This window comes from Hypanus sabinus, chromosome 5 (assembly GCF_030144855.1).
Source record: "Hypanus sabinus isolate sHypSab1 chromosome 5, sHypSab1.hap1, whole genome shotgun sequence".
Taxonomy (NCBI): domain Eukaryota; kingdom Metazoa; phylum Chordata; class Chondrichthyes; order Myliobatiformes; family Dasyatidae; genus Hypanus; species Hypanus sabinus.
The window spans coordinates 82,144,227-82,162,364 of record NC_082710.1 but is presented as its reverse complement, the minus strand read 5'-3'; the positions used below and the strand labels follow the sequence as shown (position 1 = coordinate 82,162,364).

The window sequence follows — 18,138 nt, the reverse complement described above, 5'->3', positions numbered from 1 at the left end:
TGGGGAATGTTGATATCTTGGCTTTGTAACACAGCTAAGAGAGATTGGGGGATAAGCATTCAGCAGAGAGGTAAAGAGGGCCCCTCAGGTTAGTACCAGGCAGTGGAAGTTGATAACAGGCTCAACAAGCCTGAGCTACAAACTATAGGCTTAAGTGGGTTAGTAAACTTCTGCCTGGTTACTCGGGAACTTGGGCTACCTATATATCTGCTACCTTATGTTCTGTTATTATTGTGTTCTTTATCTTACTATTTTCTTTTGCTGCATCAGATCAGAGTAACAAATATTTTGTTTCCCTTTATACTTGTGCACTGGAAATCACATTAAACAATCTTGAATGGGGACCAGTTGGGTACACACTGTGGTCTTATTGCGACAAATGCTCTGTATCCATGCTGTGTTCAGACTTATAGTCATGGACACACCTACCTAGGGCATAAATGCATTGAAATGTTGCTTTTTTTTGAAACAGCAGCACAATTTATTACAAACATGAAAGTGTAAATTACTTAAACTTAAATTCACAAATCATATATTTAAGGTGGGGGGATATATGGGAGGCAGGGTTTAAGGGTTGGCACAACATTGTGGGCTGAAGGGCCTGTACTGTGCTGTACTATTCTATGTTCTGTGTTCTATATATGTACATGACAGAATAAATAGACATTAGTTCAAGTTGAGGGTGATATAGTCCAAATTAGAATTAGGGATTTTAGGTCAATTCAAAAACTTGATGGTTCCTACACTTCGATACTGGATAATATTGCTTATTTGAACTTACAATGTTTGGTCTTAAATAAGAAGGTACTGATGCTACAACTGCACCTACTATCACACAGATAAGTGGCTGCTCCCCAGAAGCAGTCACTCAGGAATGTTCTGCATTAAACATGATTGTAGAACAAACACAAGGCATATTTTAAAGAGGTACCAATACAATGCGAATTGTTCTACGAAGATTCTATATAAATGCACGCTCCTTTGCTTTTCAATTACTTCCTAGATGGATGCTTTTCATGCATCAAGTCATGCTTAAACTGGTTTTGGTCTCTACAGGTGAATGTTGTAGCTTTGCTCACAGTTAGCCTTTCAGTTAATCCCCATATGGCAATTAACTCTAAGCATAGACATTGCCAACTGAGTCCATGATTGACAATCTAAACTTCCTAAATTGACACCTCAGACTTCAGATATCTGAGCAATGGTGTTCCATGATAAATAGTTCTCAGAGCTTCAGAAAATTTGTCTTCCTTTAAAGATTGGAAGAATTGACGTGAACTCACTGACGTTTCTCACAATCCCCAGGAAGCAAAATAAATTGTCTGGCAAAAAGCCTTTGGAAGACCTGAGAGATTTGTCTGACTTTCAATTTTAATATTTCTGCTCTCACTGAAATTGAAGTAATCAACTGTTGCAATTACCTGTAGCAAAGTCAGTTTGGGTCCTTGACATCTTCAGAATGGTTATTTTCAGTCTTCCATCACTGAGGTGAATCTGCAATGCTCCCGGATCTCCAGGAAACTCATTGTACAAAAGCAGTCCATGGGTGTTCCAGGTGCGGAACTGGAAACTAATGCTCACTCCTTCCATTTGAGGTGGGCTGGGGAGCAGCAAGTAACTCCTGGGACTCATGAATGTGACTGGGATAATGTGTGCCTCTGAACATGAAAAACTGACATTGCCCTGAAAACACAAGAAGAAAAAACAGAGACATATAAATATCTGTTTTTACCAGCACCTATTGATTAGTCACACTGTAACTAGGTTCCTTGCAATCCACGAGTGAAAGACAAGGACTCAGTTTTATAAACACAAGAAATTCTGCAGGTGCTGGAAAACCTGAGTGACACATACAAAATACTGCAGGAACTCATCAGGCCTGGCAGCAACTATAGAGGAAAATAAACAGTTGACATTTCAGGACTACAAAGTGGGTGGGGCAGAAGTGAGAATAAGGAAAAGAGGAAGGATGAGAAGAAAACCAAAATGGAGAATGGAAAAAGAGAGGTGGTGTTGGGGAGCAGAATTACCAGAAGTTTGAGAAATTGATAGTCATAATTATTACATTTTAAAATTATTGCTCTTTTTCATAAAATCTCACTTCTCTGTTTTCCAGTGTTCCCCTGAAATATTGCCAGACTTAGGCCTCTTATACATACAGGCATTGAAAGCGTATCCCTATTACTCTGCTTCTGGAAGCAGTTTGGAAGCCACAGGATATATATATCCCAAGAGGTATTCTAAAGGAAAAATGACACAACCGTAGCTAACAAGAGAAGTCAAAGCCAACATGAAAGCCAGAGAGAGGGCACATAATAGAACAAAAATTAGTGAGAAGTTAGAGGATTGGAAAGCTTTTAAAAACCAACAGAAGGTAATTAAAAAAGTCATAACATGCTTATGGATGCCTAGTTTGGGTTCCGTCAAGGCCATTCAGCTATGGTCACCTTGCTGGTCTAAAAATGGACCAAAGAGCTAAATAACAGAGGTGAGGTGAGAGTGATAGCACTCGACATCAAGGCAGCATTTGATTGAGGTGCCCTAGCTAGTCAGTGGTCAGTGGGAATTAGGGGGAAAACCCTCCACTGGTTAGAATCATACCTGACACAAAGGAAGATGGTTCTCATCCTCATCCTCAGAATATCACGGCAGGAGTTCCTCAGGGAAGTGTCCTAGTACTAACCATCTTCAGCTGTTTCATCAATGTCCTTCCTTCCATCATAAAGTCAGTAGTGGGGATGTTCGCAGATGACTGCACAATGTTCTGCACCATTTGTGACTCCTCAGATAGTGAAGCAGCTCAGACCTAAATGCACCAGGACCTGGACAATATCCAGGCTTGGGCTGACAAGTGGCAGGTAACATCTGAACCATGCAAGTGCCAGGCAATGAACATCTCCAACAAGAGAGGCCCTAACTATCGTCCCCTGACATTTTGTGACATCACCATCATGGAATCTCTTACTATCAACATCCTGAGGGTAACCATTGACAGGAAACTGAACAATTCTAGTCATATAAACACTGTGGCTACCAGAGCAGGTCAAATACTGCGGCATGTAACTCACCTCCTGACTCCCCAAAGCCTGACCACCATCTACAAGGCCAGTTACTCTGACCTCAGTGGTTGGGAAGATGTTGGAGTCAATTATTAAGGATGAGATCTCAGGTTTCTTGGAGGCATACGATAAAATAAGCCATAGTCAGCACAGATTTCTCAGGGTAAAATTGTGTCTGACAAAACTGTTGGAATTCATTGAAGAATTAACAAGCAGGATAGAAAATGAAAATCGGTTGATGTTGCGTATTTGGATTTTCAAAACATAAGAACATAAGAAATAGGATTTGGAGTAGGTCATCTGGCCCATCAAGCCAGCTCTATCGTTCAATAAGATCATGGCCATGGACTAATCTCCACATACCTGCCTTTTTCCCATAACCCTTAATTCCGCTACTATGCAAACATCTATCTCACCTTGCCTCAAATATATTTACTGGTAGGCCCCACTGCTTCTTTGGCAAGAGAACTTCACAGATTCATCACCCTCTGGGAAAAACAGTTCCTCTTCATCTCCATTTTAAATCTACTCTCCCGAATCTTGAGGCTCTGTCTGCTGTTTCCAGTCTCACCTACCAGTGGAAACAACTTGACTGTCTCTATTGCATCTATCCCTTTCATAATTTTATAAGTCTCTATAATATCTCCTGTCATTCATCTAAATTCCAGCAAGTACAGACCCAGCTGTCACAATCTCTCCTCATAGTCTAACCCCCTCATCTCTAGAATCAACCTGGTGAACCTCTTCTGCACCACCTCCAAAGCCAGTACATCCTTTCTCAAGTAAGGAAACAAGAACTGCGTACAGTACTCCAGGTGTGGCTTCACCAGTACCCTCCCTGCTCATAAATTCAATCCCTCTAGCAATGAAGACCAATGTTCCATTTGCCTTCTTAATAGCCTGCTGTACCTATAAACCAACTTTTTGTGACAAGGTGCCACACATGCAGCTGCTGAACAAGCTGTGAGCCCATGGTATTACAGGAAAGATTCTAGCATGGATAAAGCAGAGGCTGACTGTCAGGAGGCAGAGTGGGGATAAAGGTATTCCTTTCTGGCCAACTGCCAGTGACTAGTAGTGGTTCCTGATGGGACTAATTTTTTTAATGTTATATGTCAAAAATTTGGATGATGGAATTGATGGCTTTTTTGCAAAGATTCAGAGAATATGAAGATAGGTGGAGGGGCAGGCAGCTTTGAGGAAGTAGACAGGCTACAGAAAGACTTAGACAGATTAGGAAATGGTAGCTGGAATACAGTCTATGGTTCCCAATGGAGGGAAAATACATACAAAAACACTGAGGTGCAAAGGGAAATTGGGAGTCCTTGTGCAGGATTTCCTAAAGGTTAATTTACAGGTTGAGTCTGTGAAGAGGAATGCAAGTATGATGTGAGCATTCATTTCACAAGGACAAAAATATTAAAGCAAGGATGCAATGTTTAAACTTTATAAAGCACTGGTGAGGCCTCACTTGGAGTATTGCGAACAAGTGATCCTTTTGGCAGACATACTGAAACTGGAGAGGGTTCAAAGGAGTTTAACAAAAATGATTCCAGGATTGAATAGCTTGTCATGTGAAGAGTGTTTGATGGCTCTGGATCTGTATTCACCAGAATTCATAAGAATGAGGAGTGACCTCATTGAAACCTATTGAATGGTGAAAGGCCTTGATAAGAGTGGACGTGGAGGATGTTTCCTATGATGGTAGAGACTAAGACTAGAGGGCATGGCCTCAGAGTAGAGTGGTGTTCTTTTAGAATAGAGAAGAGGAGGAATTTATTTAGCCATAGAGTGGTGAATCTGAGGAATTCATTGCCACAGGCATCTGTGGAGGCCAAGTCTTTATGTATATTTAAGGCAATTTTGATAGGTTCTTTATTGAAGCTGAGAGGAAAATTAGATCAGCCATGATGAAATGGCGGAGCAGACTCGATGGGTCAAATGGCCTAATTCTGCCCCTATATCTTAGGGTCTTAATTCCCAGGGTTCTAAGCACTGGAATTACCTCCTCAAGCTTCTCTGACCCTCACTTTCTTGTTCCTCCTTTAATTCACATTAAAAATTTACTTGCTTGATCAATATTTAGTGATTGACTAGAAGTATAATTGTCAGGAAGAACTTAGCAGGTTAATCCCTTTACCTAAATGATCTGTTTTAATCATTTGATCCTACCCAGTCCTTACAGGATCACTTTACCCACTTTAATTCAGAGGTTTGTTCTGATATCTCTTATGTGACCCAGAATAACTTCTTGTTATTTGAGAAACTTCTTGTGAAATTGTGATCAGAGACCCTGTACAAATAGAGTCTTGTTGATCAGTGCTCAAGTTGCTTCACTAAGGAGGAATAAGAGCATTGTGAGCAATTCAAATTAATTTTAAACTACATATATGTCACCATATACTAAGAAATTAATGTTCTTGTAGACATTTAAATGAATATATAGAAATACAATATATACAAAACACAAAATATATATGCAAAATATATTGTATACAAAATATACAAAATACAATTATGAAAAACAGTACAAATATCCCAAGTTCAAATCATGTAAATAATAAAGTTTTAAAATTTAAGCAAATAATACTGAGTTGTAGAATCCTTGAAAGTGAGTCTGTAGGTCATGGAGTGAGTTCATGCTTAAATTCAACTACAGTGTGCCCACAAAACATATATCACACATAGCACATAAAAATATATTAGCACAAGTAGGTTGATAAAATATAATTAAAAGTTTATGTAGTGTGCTAAAGAGTAAACAGTACAGTAAACAGCTCACTTTCCTTGTGATGAGACCCTAGTGGTGCAGGGCAGTCATCAGTCTCACAGCCTGTGCAAGAAGCTGTTAGCCAGTCTGGCAATCCTGGTCCTGATAATCTTGTATCTCCTTCCTGGCAGTAGTGAGTCAGAGGTTGTTGGGTTGTTGTATACAGTGCTCCAGTAAATGTCACAAATCAGGGGCAGTGTGACCCCACTGATCTGGCAGTTTGTACTACACTCCGTAGCGTCCTGTGGTCCGATGCTTTGCAGCTTCCGTACTACATGTTGAAGCAACCAGACAGGACACTCTTGATGGTGCTCCAGTAGAAAGCTATAGAATGGGGGCAGAGAGCCTTGCATGCCTCCATCTCCTCATGAAGTGTGTTATGGATTCAGCAACAATAAATATATAAGTGAGGCAGGGGTTTTAATAACAAATAAAACATTTATTAAACACTGAAAAACAAACCCCCAAAAGTAAACAAACCACTAACGTAACCAGAAGTCAGCTGCTGTGCGGTAGCTTAAACAGTTCTTAAAGCGATGTTGCAAAAACAGTTCTTCAAAGCAGTACTGCAAAAGTTCAAAATGCTTGCAGTCCATTAAAGGAGAGACTTTTTAGATAATTTAAATTCTCTTTCACGTCGTGTTGTTGCGGTTCCCAGTTGAACTATACTTTTCCCGGAGAATTTACGAAGATGAAAATGAAATGGCTTAAAGGCACTGACCTTTCCTTTACAAAACTGTACCCAATCCTTTCTGCTATATTTCACAGGGATTAACACCTTAACACGGGGACAGCCAACAAATTCCTTCCGAATGAGGATCAAACAAGGTCGAACCTGTTAAACCGTTGAAATCGACTTTCCTCGCTCTTTTAGCTCCCGAACTCCGATCTTCACTCTCCACTGATTTTTAACTGGCAGTATTATAAAGAAACTGCCGGCAATGACCTTTTAAAATTTAGGCATTAAATAAAACTCCATCTTTCAACCAAAGTGCGTCATAATTTTGGACCACGCAGTGGCATGGAGTCGAAATGGCAAATCCAGCCACAAACTGCGCCTCCTCACAGGGAGGGGGTCCTCTTTTTATACCCTGTAAAAAAAACCTGTCACATGACCTCTAGTGGTGGGAATATAACGTCACTCCACCATCACAAGACCACTACCTTAAGTCCAGTATAGCTTCAAAACCACTGTCACGTGACAAGTACAAGATACCCACGGGAATTTGGTCTGTCAAGAACAAAATTTTAAACAATTATTTACAAGGAAAAAAAACAAATGTATAAATTTTATAACATACACTGTATACATAGTATCATCATATAACATCTTACAACTTACAATACAGTAGGAGTGTTACAATTGTAAAAAACTACTCCATAAAAAAATTACATTGTACATTCAACATTGAGATAGACAATCAGCAACCTCATTATCTTTACCTTTAATATGAGTTATCACAATATTGTACTCTTGTAACATCAAGTTCCAATTTAATAACCTTCTGTTTTTATTTTTCATCTTACTCAGAAACACTAACGGATTATGATCAGTGTAAACAATAAGTGGTTTTTGAGTTGTACCGACATATACCTCAAAATGTTCTAAAGCTAAAACAAAAGATGACAATTCCTTCTCTATTCTCGAATGGTTTCTTTGATGCTTATTAAATTTCTTAGAAAAGTAAGCTACTGGATGATCAACCTCATCACCCTCATTCCTTTGCATTAATACTGCTCCTGCAGCCTCATCACTAGCATCTACAGCTAATGAAAAAGGTTTTTTGAAGTCAGGTGCCTTGAGCACAGGTTGTTGACATATCATAGTTTTCAATTTTTCAAATGCTTCTTGACAAGGCACTGTCCACACAAACTTCACATTCTTCTGCAAAAGGTTAGTTAATGGAAGGGCAATATTAACAAAATTCTTACAAAATTTTCGATAATATCCTACCATTCCCAAGAATCTTCTGAGAGCTTTTTTCCCCATTGGAGTGGGAGTCTCTAAAATTGCCCGAACTTTTGCCTGAACAGGAGCTACCTTACCTTGACCTACAACGTAACCAAGGTAAGTCACAGTGGCATGTCCGAATTCAATCTTAGCTAAATTAATAGTTAAGTTAGCTTTTGAAAGCCTTTCAAACAATTTCTCCATCGCAATAATGTGTGCTTCACAAGTATCATTTCCTGTCACTACATCATCAATATAAGCATCTGTATCTTTCAATCCCTGAATCACAGAGTTACTCATCCTCTGGAAAGTAGCTGGGGCATTCTTCATCCCAAATGGAAGAACATTATATTCATATAACCCAGATGGAGATACAAATGCAGAAATCTCTTTACCTCTGTCCGTTAGTGGAACACACCAATACCCTTTTAACAAATCAATCTTTGTAAGGAACTTTGCTTTTCCAATTTTATCTACACAATCATCTACTCTAGGAATTGGATGTGCATCTGTTTTCGTTACAGCATTCACCTTTATATAGTCCGTACAAAACCTAATACTACCATCTGGTTTTGGCACCATAACACATGGTGAACTCCAATTCCAGTTAGAAGGACTAATAATATTATTCTCTAACATATATTTAATTTCTTTCTCAGCAAGTTCACATTTTTCTATGTTCATCCTATATGGGTGTTGTTTAATAGGTTTGGCATCTCCATCATCTACATCATGTGAAGCTATAGTAGTCCTTCTCGGAACTTCTGGAAACAAATCCTTATATTTTAAAATTAATTTCTTCATCTGCTGTTTCTGCTCTGGCTGTAAATGTGCTAGTTTCTCATCAATATTTTCCAGAATGGTTGAATTTGGTAACCTGACAGAAACAATGTCGGATTTAGACAATAGACAATAGATGCAGAAGTAGACCATTCGGCCCCTCGAGTCTGCACCGCCATTCTGAGATCATGGCTGATCATTCACTATCAATACCCAGTCCCTGCCTTGTCCCCATATCCCTTGATTCCCCTATTTAGAATGAAATTCAGATCTATCATGTTCCTAGTTAAATCAAATTCATTATCATTAACCACAACAGTCACAGTATCAGATTGTTTCTCATAATATGGTTTTATCATATTTATATGGCAACGTTGTGTTGGCCTTCTACGATCTGGAGTTTTTATCACGTAATCCACATCATTGATTTTAGACACAATTTCATAAGGACCATGAAATCTAGCTTGTAAAGGATTTGTTTGCACTGGGAAAAGAACCAGCACCTTATCTCCAGGCTTAAACATCCTCATCCTAGCTTCTTTATCATACTAAGTTTTCATTTTCTCCTGAGCCAATTTTAAATTTTCCTTGGCTAAGCTACAAGCTTTCTGTAACCTGTCCTTAAATTTCAACAAATAGTCCGACAAATTAGTGTGTACTTCCTTACTAATCCATTATTCTTTTAATAAAGCTAAAAGTCCTCTAACTCTATGCCCAAATATGAGTTCAAATGGACTGAAACCTAAAGATTCTTGTACCAATTCCCTTATTGCAAATAAAAGTAAGTTTATACCCTCATCCCAATCACTTTCATTTTCCACACAATATGTTCTAATCATATTCTTCAGGGTAGAATGAAACCTCTCCAAGGCAATTCCCAATGGTATGCAGACAAAGTGATTTGCTTAGCTCCCAATTTATAAACTATCTGTTGAAACAATCCAGATGTAAGATTACTGCCTTGATCAGTTTGTATTTCCTTAGGTAATCCAAAATAAGTAAAGAATTTATAAGAGCCTTTGTCACAGCGTCATTAACCGAAGTGCGTCATAATATTGGACCATGCAATGGCATAGAGTCAAAATGGCAAATCCAGCCACGAACTGCCCCTCCTCACAGGGAGGGGTCCTCCTTTTATATCCTGTTAAAAAAAATCTGTCACATGATCTTACTGGCTGGAAAATGACGTCACTCCACCATCACAAGACCACTACCTTAAGTCCAGTATAGTTTCCACACCACTGTCATGTGACAAGTACAAGATACCCATGGGTACATAACAAATGTAGGCGCTGTTGCACCTTCTCGACTAATGAGGAGTTGTAGGTCTAGGTCAGAGCATCCGTTATGTGCACACCAAGTAATTCTGTGCTCTTCACTCCCTCCACAGCAGAGACATTGATGTTCAATGGAGAGTCGTTGTCCTGCACCTTCTTTTTTGTCTTGTCCACGTTGAGACTTCAGTTGTTGTACTCACACCATTTGACAAGACTTCTGACCTTCTCTCTGTGTGTTGACTTACCACAGTTGCTGACAAAGCCAGTCACTGCAGTTCATCAGTCTTGATGACATTGTTTGAGCTGGATCTGGCAGTGCGGTTGTGAGTCAGCAGAATGAACGGCAGCAGGCTGAGCCCACAGTCCTTTGGTGCATGATGGAGGTTGAGATCTTGCTGCCAACTCAAACTGACTGGGCTGGGGTGAGTGTAGTTATCCAAAATTGAAGCAGTGGATGCATTTGTGGTAATTTTCAAAAAGCTCTTTTATATCCTCAAACAGTTGCAATGGATTGGAGATAGTTAAAATAAGGAGGTAAACAGTAAACAGAGAAGTATAGACTGGTTAGCCTGACATTTATCACTGCAGACAAAGTGAGAGTTCACTGTAAAAGATATAATAGCACTTGGAAAACTGACAGCAAAAGGTCAACATAGATTTATAAAAAGTAGATAATGTTCGACAAACAACAGGATATTATTTTGATGATGGAACTTAAAGAAGAAAAGAGGGAGAACCATTGCATATGGTGTCCAGGTTCCAGGCTAGGAAGTTCATGATAAGATACCTACATGGATCAAGGGCAAGTTGGTAGCCAGGATACAAAGATTTGGAATAAGCATGTCCTCTCTCCCAAGTTGCAGGTAGTGATAGTGACGTGTAACAAGCATCAGGGTTTGGACCCCAGATAATCTTCATAAAATTATGAGGGGTGCAGATAAGTGAATGTGCACAGTTTATTCCCACAGAATCAAGAACTGGAAGGCATAAGTTTAAGGTAGATGAGGAGAGTTTGAACAAGAATCTGTGAAGCAAAATTTTCCCCACAGAGTGGCTAGTATATGGAATGAACTGCCAGAGGAAATGGTTGAAGCAGGTATATTAATAACATTTAAAAAGGTACTTGGACAATTACATGGATAAGAAAGGTTTAGAGGGGTATAGGGCAAACATAAAAACGTACTAGGTAGGTTAATTGGTCATTGTAATTTGCTCTGTAGTTAGGTTGGGGTTAATTCGGGGTTGGTGGGGCAGTGCGGTGTGAAAAGCCTATTCCACTCTGCATCTCCAAATTTTAAAAAAATACAATAATCCCTGGTAGAGACCTGCTGGTTTATTGATATAAGTTCAAATTCTATCATGACAGCAGGAGTAAATACATTTAGTTCATTAACTGATCAGTCATATACAGACTATTGGTAATGATAACTAGGAAACTACTGCGTTCACATGTAATGATAGCTAGGACATTACTGCATTGGCATTGAAATTCTTCTAAGTCGGAGATTTGCTGTGCAGGCATAATTTGTTTGGAAAGGCTTCCTCTCAACTGACTCAGTTCCAGGTTCAAAGTTTAAAGTAAATTTATTCCCAAATAATCAATTTCTTGGAGGCACAGTAAATACAAGAAACACAATAAAATCAATGAAAAACCTCACCTAACAGAACAAACAACCAATCAGCAAAAGACAAAATGTACAAATACTAAAAAAGAGTGATAGATAAATAAATAAATAGACAAATCAATCAATAAGCAAGCAAGCTATGAAGCAAACAATAAATACTAAGAACAAGAGATGAAGACTCCTTGAAAGTGAGTCCATAGTTTGTAGGAACAATTCAGTGATGAGGCAAGTGAAGTTGTTTCCTCTGGTTCAAGAGCCTGCTGGCTGAGGCATAAAAAATGTTCATGAACCTGTTCATGTGGGCCCTGAAGCTCCAGTACCACCTTCCTGATGGCAGTAGCAAGAAGAGAGCATGGTGATCCTTGGTGAAGGATGCTGCCCTCCTGCGACAGTACTCCTTGTAGCTGTGCACAATGATGAGGGGAGGGCTTTAGCTGCAGTGGGCTAGGCTGTAACCTTTACTTTTTGTAGGCTTTTCCATTCAAGGGCAAGGATGCATTCAATTTAGCAAACCATTACAAGGTTGCCTGTGCCGTTTGTGTGACCCAAGAGATTTCTGCAACAAACTTCATGCCAAGTACATTTTTAACCAAACCATCCTTATCTTTTGTATTTAAATTTTGTAGACAATACAAGGTGTTATGCATTCATCATAGCAATATATTTTGTATTTGTAGCTGTACAATAATGCATGCACACTCACAGCATTCAGAAAGCCAGTGTTTATATAGATCACAGTTCACAGAGGAGGCTGCACACAAATAATGATATCAAGTAGTTTGTATCCAATCTCAGCCACTTCCATGACACGGTCTGTGACTGTAAAAGGTCCCAGTCATTTTCCCATTTAATGCATCTGAATTAGCTGAAGTAACTATTAATCATTTAGAAGCACAATCATATTTGAAGGGCCAACCAGGCTGTTTCCTTGACTTAGGAAGAAATTACATCTTCCTTCTTTTGGGCTATCAACGATAAGAGGAAAAGAGTGTAAAAAATACTAAATTGATGATTTTTGAAAGATTAAAGGCATTATATTTTTCATCAGTTACCAAGATGATTGAGTCCATTCAATTAACAGTTTAACCATCATCTAGAATGGGAAATGTACTTGAAGGTAAGTAACTTGGGGGAAAGGAAGTTGGACAGATTAGATTTCTCTACAGAGAGTGGGCATGGGACCAATATCCTTCAGTCCATCATATCCATAACAAGTACTGTGCACCTAACAATACTAATCTATTCCTAGCTGGGCATACAGCTTTCTGTGCCTTTGTGATTCCAGTGATTGACAAGCTATTCTCTGAAAGATTGTGAAAATCTTTGCTTCTACTCTCCTGTCAGTCAATGCATTACAAATTTCAGTCAGCTTGGTTGGACTGTTTTTCAAATTCCCATCAAGACCTCTGACACCTTCTGTGCAACACAATGTAAGAAACTCCAAAACTTGATTCCTCTAACTCATAAAAAGAATAGCAGTAAATTTATAAGATTGCTAACACTTTTACTCCTCTTTAGGTCCCAGGTTATCAGCAATTTCCATTCTTTTGTTATCACAGGTCCAGATATCTGGCTAACCACCAATGTTCAAGAAAGTAACAACATCCTACATAAGAAATACCACACCACCAGGTTCAGGAGCAGTTATTACCCTTCAACTATCATACTCTTGAACCAAGGGCTGCAACTTCATTGGCCACATCACTGAACTATTCCCACAACCTATGGATTCACTTTCAAGGACTCTTCATCTTATGTTCATGATATTTATTTATTTATTCTTATTATTATTTTTCTTGTATTTGCATAGATTGTGTTTTTTTGACATTGATTGTTCTATTGGGTGCAGTCTTTCATTGATTCTATAGTTTTTCTTATATTTAATGCAAATGCCTGCAAGAAAATGCATCATAGGGTTGTATATAGTGACATATATATACTTTGATGATAACTTTACTTGGAGCTTTGAAACTTGATTATCAAGGATGTGGAGCTGCTTTTGATCTTGCTTTCAAATTCCTTTCACAAATAGAAAAAATCCATTGATCAAAGTTGATTAGTACGACAGGAAAACTTGCATTCATTTTTCAGGACACATCGATTTTTCTAATATACAAATTTAAGAAATGCATTTATAAATTTTATCAGTAGTTTAGTATTCTCTTTATTTCCTTGTATCTCATTCATCTTAATGCACAACAACGAATGTTTGTTTTGCAAAAACCAGTAAGATTGCTATTTTAACCTTTCAGATGCAGGACTAAAACCTTGAAAGGATTGTCAAATTTGGCTCCATCTTTGAAAATCTGATATATTGTCTTTTCACACACTTATAAAATGCCTGTTAAATGAATCCCACAGATAAATCGCCCTGTGATATCTTTACCTATTGATCGTGGTGAGCCATCTTATGTCATAATTGTGTACTACCATAGTATAGTGGTTAGCACAATGTTATTATAGTTTGCAGCATCGTAGTTCAGAGTTCAATCCCAGTGTCCTCTGTAACATGCGTCTGTACATCCTCCCCATGACATGCATGGGCTTTACCTGGGTGCTCCAGTTTCCTCGCACAATCCAAGAAAATTAACTGGTCATTGTAATTTGTGATTAGGTTGGAGTTAAATCAGGGATTGTTGGTTGGCATGACCTGAGGGGCAGGATGGGCCTATTCTGCACTGTACCTTTAAATAAAAAATAAGATAAAATAAAACCTTGACAGAACAGTCAATTTGGATTGAGGAGATTGTTTTTTCACACTTATAAAATGCCTGCTAAGTGAACTCCGCAGATTAACTGTCCAGAACACCCTTATAGTGAAATCTTGGTTGGTTACTAATTGTGGTGAGCAACATTATGCTATAGTTCCTTCTCTACTTCAGAAATAGCTAAATTAATGTTTTATTTAAATTATTTTGATTTACAGTAGTGCAGGATATCCTAGGAATTGTGGAATGGAGTGAATAAAAAGATGGGCTTGAGCATTGATATGATGCATCAAAAATATGGAATAGTTTAGCTATGTTTTGTCTAATTCATTGATGATAGGATGCTAATCAAAGTTAATGAAATACACTCCAACTTAGGTCTCAACACCATTAGACCTGCAAACAACTCCTCAACTCCACCCCTAACAATGTGTCTTTGACAACTTTATTAAACAACTTCTCCCAAATAGCAGCATGGTAAATCACCATGAATTCTGACACAGAGGTTAGTAGAGTTGTTGACAGTGTGGAAGATGGTCTTTATTTATTTTTTATTAAAGTACAGCACCGAATAGACCCTTCAGGCCCTTAGAGCCATACCTCTCAGCAAGCCCCGATATAACGTAGCCATATCACGGGACAATTTACAATGACTAATTCACCTATTAATCTAGTCTTTGGGAGGAAATCAGAACACCCAGAGAAAGCCTACATGTTCCACAGTAAGGACGGACAGATCCGTACAGACGATGACAGAATTGAACTCTGAACTCTGATACTCCAAGCTTTAATAGTATTGAGGCACAGGGGGACATTGATGTGTTGGGAAACAGAGCTACAAATTAAAGTGTAAACCAAATAAATGTGAGGTAATGGAATTTGGAAATACCAAAATGAGGCTTGAATTGAAACAATGAACGGGAACGTGCATGGGAGTCCTTGAGAAACAGAACGATTTTGGTGTATATGTCCAATGGTCCTCAAAGGTGACAATGCAGACAGATAACAGGACTAAAACAGCAGACGGGAAGCCTGCCTTTATTAGTTGATGCACTGCATACAAGAGCAAGGAAGATGACTTTCAAATCTATCAAACATTAGTTGGACTACAAGCTGGCGTATTGCATGCCACATTGTCAAAAGGATGTGATAGCACTAGAGCAGGTGCAGGGTAGATCTGCCAGGATATTGTCTGGAATGGCACATTTTAGTTACGGGGAAAAGCTGGAGAGGTTGGGACTGTTTTCTCTGGAGTGGAGAAGGTTAAAGGGGTGACAACGACTAGGAAAATGAAATTATAAAGGAAGAGAATAGCAACACACACAAAATACTGCTGGAATGCAGCAGGCCAGGTAGCATCTATAGGGAGAAGCACTGTCAACATTTCGGGCTGAGACCCTTCGTCAGGACTAACTGAAAGAAAAGATAGTAAGAGATTTGAAAGCGGGAGGGGGAGGGGGAAATCTGAAATGATAGGAGAAGACAGGAGGGGGAGGAATAAAGCTAAGAGCTGGAAAATTGATTGGCAAAAGGGATACGTACCTAGAGAAGGGAGAGGATCATGGAATGGTAGGCCTAGGGAGAAAGAAAGGGGGAGGGAAGCACTGGAGGGAGATAGAGAACAGGCAAAGAGTGATTGTGAGAGGGACAGAGAGATAAAAAGAAGTGTACAAAAGTGTAACCATGGGCACACATATGGGTCCCAGCTATGTCTGCCTTTTTGTTGGCTTTGTGGAACAGTCCATGCTACAAGCCTATATGGGTATCCGTCTCCCTCTTTTTCTTCCCTACATCGACGACTGCATTGGCGCTGCCTCCTGCACGCATGCTGAGCTCATTGACTTCATTAACTTTGCCTCCAACTTTCACCCTGCCCTCAAATTTACCTGGTCCATTTCCGACACCTCCCTCCCCTTTCTCGATCTTTCTGTCTCCATCTCTGGAGACGGCTTATCTACTGATATCTACTATAAACCTACAGGCTCTCACAGCTACCTGGACTATTCCTCTTCCCACGCTGTCTCTTGCAAAAAGGCTATCCCCTTCTCACAATTCCTCCGTCTCCACTGTATCTGCTCTCAGAATGAAGCTTTTCATTCCAGGACAAAGGAGATCTCTTCCCTTTTTAAACAAAGGGGCTTCCCTTCCTCCACCATCAACTCTGCTCTCAAACGCATCTCTCCCATTTCCCACACATCTGCTCTCACCCCATTCTCCTGCCACCACCACTCGGGATAGGGTTCCCCTTATCCTCACCTACCACCCCACCAGCCTCCGGGTCCAACATATAATTCTCCATAACTTCCTCCACCTCCAATGGGATCCCACTACCAAGCACATCTTTCCCTCATTCCCTTTCTGTTTTCCACAGGGATCGGTCCCTACACAACTCCCTTGTCTATCTGTCCCCCCCATCCCTTCCCACTGATCTCCCTCCTGGCACTTATCCTTGTAAGCAGAACAAGTGCTACACCTGCCCTTACACCTCCTCCTTCAACACCATTCAGGGCCCCAGACAGTCCTTCCAGGTGAGGCGACACTTCACCTGTGAGTCGGCTGGTGTGGTATACTGCGTCCGGTGCTCCCAGAGTGGCCTTTTATATAATGGTGAGACCTGACGCAGACTGGGAGAACGTTTTGCTGAACACCTACACTCTGACTGCCAGAAAAAGCAGGATCTCCCAGTGGCCATGCATTTTAATTCCACATCCCATTCCCATTTTGATATGTCTATCCATGGCCTCCTCTACTGTCAAGATGAAGCCACACTCAGGTTGGAGGAACAACACCTGATATTCCGTCTGTGTAGCCTCCAACCTGATGGCATGAACATTGATTTCTCTAACTTCTGTTAAAGCCCCTCTTCCGCTTCTTACCCCATCCCTTATTTATTTATTTATTTATTTATTCCCCTCCCCTTTTTTCTTCCTTTTTTTCTCCTCTCTCTGCCCCTCTCACAATCACTCCTTGCCTATTCTCCATCTCTCTCTGGTGCTCCCCTTCCCCTTTCTTTCTCCCTAGGCCTCCCGTCCCATGATCCTTTCTCTTCTCCAGATTTATATCCCTTTGCCAATCAACCTCCCAGCTATTAGTTTTATCCTTCCCCCTCCTGTTTTCTCCTATCATTTCAGATTTCCCCCTCCCCCTTCCACTTTCAAATTTCTTACTATCTTTTCTTTCAGTTAGTCCTGACGAAGGGTCTTGGCCCAAAACATCAACTGTAGTTCTTCCTATTGATGCTACCTGGCCTGTTTCGTTCCACCAGTATTTTGTGTGTGTTGCTTGAATTTCCAGCATCTGCAGATTTCCTCATGTTTGAGGGAAGAGTCAGACTCCAGAATTTTTTTTTATACTTATCAGTGGTGAATAAAACTACAGGACTTAAATTTAGGTCAAGAAGCAAAAGATTCAGAGGGCATTTTTTTTCTTAGAGATACAGCCTGGCAACAGGCCCATCCAACCTAACAAGCCCACACCACCCAGTTACACCCATGTGGCCAATTAACCTGCTAACTCAAAGGTCTACTGAAAGTGGGAGGAACCCAGAGCATCCGAAGCAGACCTGGAGAGAACACACAAACTTCTTACAGACAGCAGTGGGAAAGGAATCCTTTCACTCAGGCTGACAAGAAAATGGATTGCACTGGTGGAGAGCATGTAGAAGCAGAGTCACAGATAGCATTTAAGGGCTGCATAGATGCACATTTGAATTGCCTGGCCATTAAACGCCATGACCAAGAGCTGGGAGATAGGGTGAACAAGGATGGGTGCTCATAGGTGAGCCTGGATGTTCTAGGCTAAATGGTCTATTCCCATTCCGTATAATGTTCCCATTCCACCCCATCTCACACAAAATAAGGCTAGCACATCCTTAAAAGATGGGTGACAGGAAGCTCCTAATCCACACACAATGAGACCTGTGCTTAACCACCTAAGGTGAACCTTGGCAGAATTAGACCAGGCATATG

The 18,138-nt window shown here is 40.0% G+C and overlaps 1 protein-coding gene across 1 annotated transcript in view; it reads right to left on the bottom strand.

Annotated features, from left to right (window-relative positions):
- LOC132394271 (contactin-associated protein-like 5) overlaps positions 1–18,138 on the bottom strand; it is a 977,958-nt gene that overhangs the window by 862,891 nt on the left and 96,929 nt on the right. Inside the window, exon 5 of the mRNA XM_059970196.1 lies at positions 1,422–1,683. Within this exon, the coding sequence (XP_059826179.1) occupies positions 1,422–1,683 (262 nt within the window). The remainder of the gene's footprint in view (positions 1–1,421; positions 1,684–18,138) is intronic.